This window comes from Danio rerio, chromosome 22 (assembly GCF_049306965.1).
Source record: "Danio rerio strain Tuebingen ecotype United States chromosome 22, GRCz12tu, whole genome shotgun sequence".
Lineage (NCBI taxonomy): Eukaryota > Metazoa > Chordata > Actinopteri > Cypriniformes > Danionidae > Danio > Danio rerio.
The window spans coordinates 4,937,501-4,947,500 of NC_133197.1; the positions used below are offsets into that span (position 1 = coordinate 4,937,501).

Below are 10,000 nucleotides of genomic sequence, written 5' to 3' on the forward strand. Positions count from 1 at the left end.
ACCAAAAGAAATCTGAATTCAGGGATGCGACATGTGACTAGAAAGGGGGCGGGGTCAAATTATACACCTCATTTAAAGAAAAAGACTTAAGAACCACATCAGATCTGCTCATTCAGGAAGAGACTTCTTTACAATTCATCTTTAGGGAGCGCATCATCCTCACCCTCCTCTTCTTCCTCTGGAGGTTCTTCTGTATGATCATCCTCCTCTGGCTCATCCTCATCTTCGTCCTCTTCATCTTCCTCATTATCATCCTTTTTGCTCTTTTCTTCCTCTTCCCGCTTTTTCCGTTCTTCCTCTTCCTGCTGGTCCTTCATTTTCTTCTCTGGTCCCTGAAACATAAAAATCGATGTTGGTGAGAAACGTTTATTATCTTCTGTGTTAATCTAACATTTAATCAAAGGTATATAGAAAATCAACACTCAATAACAGCCATAGTTTTATTACCTTTGTCGCACCCCATGTATCTGTACCAAATTTCTCAGCCTCCTCGACATCATCGGTGATCAAAAAGTTGTCAAAGATTGTTCCAGATTTTACCTGTAAAAAAAATATAAAGAATGAATAAATAAAAAAATAAGTAAACTAGTTAAAGAATGGAAAAATAACCAAATTTGCAAAAAATTGTCACAAAAACAGCCCCAAATATGTAACGGTGATTAGCAGAATTGAAAACAAATGAAGTTCTGATAGGACTGGTTTAATTTTCACCAGAGAAAAACCTGCATTTGAACTTCATTTGCGATGCTAATTTAACAATAAACCAATCTAGACCATACCTGCCAAAGATCCAGTCCCAGAACACCAATGCTGTCAAACTTATAAATGGCGTCATCTGCCGCGTACTCTGGGTTGTCGATTTCAGGATGAACCCAGGTGCCTTTGTAGGAGGGGTTGTCAATCTGTTTGGGTTTCCACTCACCCTACATAAACAGAACTTTGTTAGTTGGTCTCTTCACATGGAGTTGGTTAATGCCTTCCTAATTTGAAGTCGCTCTGGACAAAAGCATCTGCTAAACTACGAGATGTAAAGGATTAACTGATTCCTACATAATGAGCTATTACTTTGATTGAGAAGCCATCTTAAGTTGATTGAACCAATCACTAATACAGTCATTTCAGAAAAGGTCTAAAACAGGGGTGTCAAACTTATTTTAGCTCATGGGCCCATGATTAAAATCTATTCCCAAGTGGGCCGGACTGGTAAAATCATATATATATATATATATATATATATATATATATATATATATATATATATATATATATATATATATATATATATATATATATATATATATATATATATATATATATATATATATATTTTTTTTTTTTTTTTTTTTTTTTTTTACAATCAACATAAAAACATTTAACTGGAGACATGATCTCACGGCAAGTCGTAATTTGTTTTATTTAGTGGCTAATTCATATGAATACAATCTCATTCGTACAATTTAATACGATTTGCTTATCCACCAATGATGTTTAGGTTTAGGGGTGTGGTTGGGTGCCACGCCTCCTTTTTTATATCGTACATTAGCCACTAAACTGACTTAACGTTTAATTGTTTTCTTGAACACCTCAGTGTGGTAAGGCAGGGCATAGATGTGGTCTTTCTCTTGGAGAACGCTGTCACACTGCTGCTGATTCAGGCATCTGGATTGGATGAAATGAACATTTTGCAATAGTTTGCGCCATTCAGTGAACACAATTGGAACAGCGGTTTCTTTTATTGAAAAATTGCATTTCATTTTCATACTTTACAGAATCATTTTGCGGGCCACATTAAACCCATTTGCGGGCCTGATCCAGCCCGCATGTTTGACACCCCTGGTCTAAAACAACCTGAAAATCTTGACCAAGACTGTTAACCTTGCTCAAGAACTTCTAAAACACAATTCAACCAACTTACTTTATACTTTAAACTCTAAACCCTCTGAATGCAGGGTAGATTTCAATGGTCTCCCAAGTGCCAAATCATAAACCATCATTTGTGATTTGACAACTAGACCAAACTGACCACTTTGAAGCAATTTATGGCATCATGTTTGGTATGAAATAGAATCAGGAATTGTCATTGAAGATAACTTGAAGAAAAGGCCAGATAAAAGTAGCTTTATCTGTTCTCAAGCACATAAAGCTCGTTTTAAACAATTAACCAACCAAACTGACCACTTTTAAGCTACTTGTGATTTTACACATTAGGAAGATCTTAAAATATTAGTATATTCTATATCTGCTCATGAGATGGAATCATTAAATCACTCTTATTAGCTCAATGAATGTCCGAAATTAATTAGGATTGACCCATAATGCTTCTACCGGGAGCCCACACTACAGGAAGTTGTTTTATTTGTCTCCCAGGAACCCAAAACTGCTCCAAAATAAGGATGTACAACCACTCTGATCGTAAGATAATAATGTCAATTGCTCTCAAAAACTCACAGAAAGGTCATACCTACTTGCAATTGAACCCTAATACTGGGCGTACATGGTGCAGTTTTTGTAGTTGTACAAGCTTTTAAATTATTTTATCCCATAAGAAGTGGTGTAGAAATCGTTGATACTCATATACTTTGGGCTCATCGCATCTGAAAGGAACTTACGAGATCATCACACATTTAATTTTTTTAAATTCAGAATCTGAATTCATGTTCATGTTGCATTAGTGTTAAACAAGCTGACTTGTCAATTTTTATGAAGGTGACAAATCAGGAGGACAAATTCATAGATCACCGAGCACTAGCGCTGTAGGATACGCAGGATACAGGGTTTTCAGAGATGATCATTTACAGCAGACGAGGCTTTATAATTCATGTTCAGAGTGACCAGGCGTACCTACTGCTGTCCAGATGTTCAAAAGGAATATAGGTGTTCTGTAGCAAACATTTAAGGCTTGTATAAATAGTTATTATACGTTTTATTGTGCATGTAACTGGCGTGCAATTTCTTGCGATTGCTTCAGAATTCACCAAGTCATGAAAACGTGTTATAGGTCACTGTATCCGAACGATTTTCACAAACTCGCTTGTGACTTGTGGGTGGACATAAAATCTTCCGACCATCAGATTGTGTATCGTGTACGCCCAGCTTAAACCTCCAGGTAGCAGTAACATTTGCAGGAAGATCAGTTTAGACTATATAAGTCATATGGAACAAATAAAAATCTATCTTAAATTCGTAACATAGGGTAACCTATCATCTTATTGAATCGTCAGATTTTGTGATATTCATCACATATGAGAGACTTTCAGGATATCAGATGACCCAGCAAGTGTTTTTTTTTTTTTGAAAGATGTCTAAATAGGCATGGGACGATAACCATTTCAAGGTATTCTGCGGTTTGGAAAGGTCAAGGTTTTAAAACAGCCAACATTTTTTGTAATACCGTTCCTAAGGTACGTGTAGTTTTTTAATTTAATAAATTTTTTTTAGGACAACAGTATCTCCAGCAAAAAAGGTCTCCAAAAATGCTGTTTTAAGTTGGAAATGTGTTTTTGAAACTGATGAAGACTGCAGAAGTCAATGATTTAATTAAATTTGGCCTGACGTGTTTACTGCTCCAAAATATCACAAAATAAAATGTATTGGTGTTAAAAAAAAGGAAATTTTTTTGTTTTTTTTACCCAGACATTTAAAATAAATTTTAGAGCAGTAATCACACAGCAATATTTTTATCCTAGGTTATCATACTGTCAGAATCTTATATCAGCCCTTGCCTACGTCCAAACAAAGTCGTTTTGGCTTAAACAATGCTAAATTTGGACTTTCAGGAAAAATCTAATAGACGTCTACAAATCGGCCAAATCTAGACTAGTCATCAAATAAACCGAAATAAGATGACTACACATATAAAGTCTGTCTATTTGATGACTAGTCTAGTTTTGGGCTATCCGTCTATTAGATTTTCACTGACAGCCCAAGTTAAGCCTTGTTTTAGCCAAGCTGTCTATATTTACATGTCTATTAGACGTATATTAAACGCAAAATTGTTTGCTGGGGACCTATATCGTGATGCTATTTGTCATATCGGCCAGCCCTGGTAGAAAGTGATGTTAACTGGCTCCCCAAGTGCCCAAAAACCATTAAACTCAAGCAATCTGACCACTCGGAGTTTAAAATAGTAAGATCAACTACTTGAGGACTGTCATTTTATACCTTGTACTCTGGGTTTGGGATCATTGCAGGTTCCCATTCTCCATCCATGTCTTCATCCCAGTCGTCTGGTTTCTTGGCATCAGGGTCAGGGATATTCTCAGGTTTGTCCCAATCCTATAATGCAGGGATTTAAAGTCTTAATACACCACTGGACTCATATCTTAAGTATAACTTTTTGAAATATCACAACATGCCTCGGGTTTAGTGTCTTCAGGATCGTCGATTTTCGCCCTGTCGTCCCAATCATCTGGCTTTTTGGCCTCTGGATCCTTGATCTTTTTGGGAGGAAGGAAATCCCAGTCTTCCTCCAAGGAACCCGATTCCACTTTCTCATTGTCGATTTTCACTTCATAAGTTTGGTCTGGTCGCAGAATCAGTGTGTACAGGTGTGTGAGTTCATCGTCCTGATGGCCCAAAGCAAGAGATATTAAATTATAACGGCTGTAAGGAAATCTGACAAGACATTTTGATTATTTATTATAACATGCCTTGCATTTGATGTCTTTCTTGATTAGGTGGTTTTGGCCTTTGTAGTTGAAAATGACGTGGACTTTTTTGGTGCTGTAGCCACAGATGTCAGGCCCTATGACAAAGATTGAAAGTAAAACACAGTTGGTGAAAGTGAAAGTAAAATTTAAATATTGTTTTGCTTTGTGATTTTTTTTTTTGGCATTTTATATATGAATACATTAATTATGACTTACCGAACATGATGTAATACTGCGATTCACCATGCATTTCGGTCTGGTCCATCTCGGCGGGGAAGACTTTCACATACCCACCGCCACAGTCGATCTTCTGCTCGTGTTTCACCGTAAACTGGATCACTAATGTTTTGCCCTCATTGCTAAATGAATCAAAGCGACTGGATAAAGCATAAAACCGAGCATCTTGACTTGTTTGCAGACCTTGAGGGGAAAAAAAAATAATAATTTAAGTCAAATTAAGATATTTGCATAAGCAGTTAAGCTCTTATAAAAGAAGTTGTGACCGCCGACCTTTATCAAGCTCAGCATCACCGTAGAATTTCCCTGAGGTCAGTTTCCATTGGCCGTAGTCGGACTTGTGCTTGGATTCCACCCACCTGCTTTTCCAGCCATCTAGAAAGCAAGTTTACGAATATAGTAAGTATGCACAACAACATTATTTATATTTTTAAATATTGATTAAAATGTTCTGCCTCTTTTAATTCCATCATGAACACTTTTTAACGGCCTTAATTATCTTATGAATATCATTAATTTGCATTTTAAACTGTTTATACTAATATTATGATGCTTAATGTCTTATGTACTCTGATCGGATTAACAGTTGTGTTTTAGGAGTTTTATTCTACTTCCTACTCTAAATAATACTGCTTTTCCCCCCCTTAGCTCCACGCTGTTGATGAAAATACCAGCATGTCCTGGCTGAATTTGGACTACAAATCATTTAAGTCATGCAAATTATGGCAAGTAAAGCAGAACATGTATACATATTTAGCATCTCATTGTTGCTGTTATACAACAAGAATCATTTTCTGGTCAAGAAAGTGAACTGAAACCAAAACCCAAGACTTTGATTCAAAGTCATTTCTAGAAACGTATTAATGCATGTATTATTAATCCAAAATCATATTCATATTAAAAAATCGTGTTCATTATATTATTTTAACACAACATAGGCTGTATAACACGATTGGGAATGCAAATAAATACAACATATATATAAAAAAGTGGAATTTTTGACAAGCTTCGATGACTAAAATGAAAGTAATTATGCTCAATACATCATCATCGTCGCATTTCCATAACAAACACTTTGATCTGAATCTGAAATAGTGAAGAATGTGTCATGCACGACCATAGAAGTGGAATTCAGCCTACCTCCGTCCAGAAACTGCTCTTTAAAATAGACGTCTGCGTGCGCAATGAAGGCCAGTGCAGAAATAAAGCACACTGCAGCAGTGATCCGCATCTCTGCACGGTTAAAGGACCTGCTTTTGACGAAGATCCTGATATAATAATGAACGCCGCTCGAGCTAATGGTCAGTAAAATATGGCTCAGTAGTGTTCCTGCACAGATGGCCGAGGATCATTGGCCGGACGCGCAGCCAATCGGAGGAGACCACGAGTGAGGAGTCCAAGAGGAGTCAGCGCGGTGGGCGGGGCTTCTGCGACGTACGTGACGTGACGCAAAATGAGGAAGTTTGTTGAAATGAAAACAAGTATAGTGAGATTCTTGAGTTAAAAAATAGCTCCTTTCAATCGGCTTAGCAAAGTGTAGCTTTTTATGAGCACGGTAACATATTGTATGTGAAATAGTAAATGTTACACTTTCAAATTAAATGTATACTATCAGCTAAAAATAGCTAAAATACAGTTAGCATATTGATTTTGTTTTGCCTTGTAGCTCATGGCCCTACAAAATAAAAATAACCTGAAAACAACACATTAAAATTGGCTTAATAAATAAATAAAATGACGGGAAGGCCTAGTAACCTTATGGTTTATGATGGCGTTTTTACTAATGCAAACGGGACAATATCACAGAAAAAACCTCACTTATAATAGCCTAACATAGACATACTGGAAAGAAATTCACAAATTAGTTCAGAAGATTTTAGGTAAACCTTTTGCTCTTTCTCCAGCTGTTTATCTTCTGAATTGTAAAACTGCTCTACAACTTAGTCATGGACTAGAATCTGTTACACTTTTGTACATATCTTGCAAGAAAATGTATTCTTTTGCTGTGGTCCTCTCCTAACATTCCTTCTGTCAATATGTGGATAAATCAGGTTGCCATTTTCTTACCCTTGGAAAAACTGACTTATGTCTTGCGTCAGAAATCTGATGATTTCTGGCATATCTGGAATCCTCTATGGGAGTTTTTGGAGAATGTATCTTGATTTTTATTTAATTTTTATTTTAATTTATTAATTTTTTGTTAATTTTACCCTTCACAAAAGACTTGAATTATTAGCAGATGGACAATTGTATAATAGATTGCTTTATTATTGTATATGATGACATGAGACACCTATACCACTGTTCTGTCATTGTAAATCTTTAAATAAAAAAATAAAATAAAAATAATAATAATAATAATAATAGCCTAACATAATATTTTTATTTTTACCTTTACAATGATGAAAAACGTTTTATAGCCTATTGAGTTGCGTGTTAGCCTATCCATGACAAATTTTGACAAATTTTCACGGTAATAACTGAATTTAGGTATCTTTCTTAGGTATTTTTCTGGCTACACTAATGCCATCAAATGTATCTAAATATTTTTTTTAAATGACTTTAGATTGTAACTTTTTCCTAACACTGATGTTGGTGGGGTAATAGGCTACGTGAAGCGTAATGACTCAGTTAAGCTGATTTCACTATATTTATTTACCGGTTATACGAGACCGATATAAACTAACCGAGGGTTAGCTTGCATGTGTGGGCATAGTTTGACATCTTTACCTACAACTTTAAACATTTATAGGCTTATTATTTGAAATAAAATGGAAAGAAATATGGAGGATAAAATAGGATTTAAAGCACTCGTTTCCCGCTGAAGCCATGATCTGTCTGCGTTAATAAACGGTATCGTTGCATTACCTTCATTGAAAAAAATCAGTAATTGCAAAACTGTGCATATTATTATTACTATAAACAGTATATTACTGCCTTAAGTCAGTAACTTAGGCAGCAATGCAAAGTAATAATAAATGTGAATAAATAGCCTAAATAAAAAGAACAAGACGGACCAAAAGTCTAGTGCCCCCCTATGCGATTAAAATGCCCCCTCAGTTTTACCATCCTGGCGCCGGGCCTGTATACTATTAATGTAATATTAATTTTCTTTTTGGCTTAATCCTTTTATTAATCGGGCCGCCACAGCGAAATGAACCGCCAACTTATCCAGCATATGTTTTACACAGTGGATGCCCTTCCAGCTGCAACCCATCACTGGGAAAAATCCACACACATACACTACGGACAATTGAGCCTACCCAATTCACCTATATCACATGTCTTTGGACTTGTGGGGGAAACTGGAGCACCCTGAGGAAACCCACACCAACACGGGGAAAACATGCAAACTCCACACAGACAGAGGCTTGTACCAGCGACCTTCTTGCTGTGAGGCGAACATGCTACCCGCTTTGCCTCCATGCAGCCCTTAATATAACATTTAATATTTCATATATAGTATCTTCCCATTTTCATATACAGTATCTTCTCCAAGCCAGTTTTTATTGGTTTTGTTGGCACATGTTGAAATAGCAGGCAATGAGGAAGTAGATAAGATGGAAACACCATCAAAAAAAGAGAAAAACATATCAACTTTAATGTAAGCATGACTAAAGGAAAAGGATTAATTGCATATGAGACATACGCAGAACATATGGGACAAAGAAACAGAAATGTATCTATAATGTTAAATACTAAGAAATGTGTGAACAAACGAAATGTATAAAGACCAGGAGGAAGGACGTGATTGTGACAGGACTGCAAAATTTGATAAAAAAAAATGTAAATGATTATACTGCCACGGTGAATGCAGTTATACTCAATGCAGGTGTTATTTGGTATTTTGGTCACTGATTTGGCAACTGTCATGCATCATCAGGGAAACGATTTGGATTTCCGCTTAGTAAAAAACTATTTATCTGCATCCCAAATCGCATACTTATGCACTATTCTACGCCATTTTGTAGTATAAATAGTGTAAGAAGTGCGTTCACACTAAAAACGCTAAAAATATTAAGTGCACTTTAATTACCTGGATGATGCACTCATTCAACCGCTAAAATGAAGTGTGGAATGATGGACACAATGAGCTGCGTCCCAAATGGCACACTATACACTATGCACTCATGCACTATGTACTTATGCACTTACACACTCAACAGCATAGTATGTGTATGTAGTGTCGTCCCAAATCGAGCACTAATGCTTTTTTACGAAGCGGAAATTCAAACCGTTTCCCTAATGACGTTTGCCAAATCAGTGAAATAAACGACCGAATTATCAAATAATGCCTGCCGTGAGTGTAACCGCATTCACCATCGGGAGGCGCTATAATCACTCTCGTAGGAGAATTTTGCTTTCACCATCCAAAATAAATAAAGTTATCCACCATGTGCGCCTGATAGCTCCGCCCCTTCCGCTACATGAGCAAACCTGCGGTCGTTGAATGTGTGAAGTGTCCATCATTCCACACTTCATTTTAGCGGCTGAATGAGTGCATCACCCGGGTAATTAAAGTGGTGAACACACTACTTACACTATTTATACTACAAAATGGCGAAGAATAGTGCATAAGTATGCGATTTGGGAAGCAGCGAATGCACTCAACAACCGCAGGTCTGCTCACATAATGGAAGGGGCGGAGCTATCGGGCGCACATGTTGGATATTTTAATTTATTTTGGATGGTGAAAGCAAAATTCTCCTACGAGAGTGATTATAGCACCTCCCGGTGGGGAATGCAGTTATACTCATGGCAGGTATTACTTGATAGTTTGGTCATTTATTTCACTGATTTGGAGCCCGTCAAACGTCATCAGGGAAATGGTTTGAATTTTCGCTTAGTAAAAAAAACTGTGTGCCATTTGGGACGACACTACATACATATACTATGCTTCTGAGTGTGTAAGTGCATAGTGCATGACTGTATAGTGTGCCATTTGAGACGCAGCTTTAGTTTTCCATTTGGGACGACACTACTGTACATACATAGTGCATAGTTTGCCATTTGGGACGTAGCTCATGTTGCGCTCCATACTTCAATGCAGAAGGTGGCTGATTACGCACAATAAGTTGGTTTGCCAACCGTCAGTTAAACAAGATAAAAGTGTT

At 36.7% G+C, this 10,000-nt stretch overlaps 1 protein-coding gene across 1 annotated transcript in view; it reads right to left on the bottom strand.

Moving 5' to 3' along the window:
- calr3a (calreticulin 3a) overlaps positions 1-6,203 on the bottom strand; it is a 6,358-nt gene extending 155 nt beyond the window's left edge. The window contains 9 exon segments of the mRNA NM_131047.2: positions 1-332; positions 448-540; positions 780-923; positions 4,162-4,275; positions 4,356-4,565; positions 4,650-4,744; positions 4,866-5,069; positions 5,160-5,261; positions 6,027-6,203. The exon segment at positions 1-332 is cut by the window's left edge and continues 155 nt beyond it. Coding sequence (NP_571122.2) covers positions 129-332; positions 448-540; positions 780-923; positions 4,162-4,275; positions 4,356-4,565; positions 4,650-4,744; positions 4,866-5,069; positions 5,160-5,261; positions 6,027-6,117 — 1,257 coding nt within the window. The 5' untranslated portion in view covers positions 6,118-6,203 and the 3' untranslated portion in view covers positions 1-128.
- Positions 6,204-10,000: the final 3,797 nt, after the last annotated feature.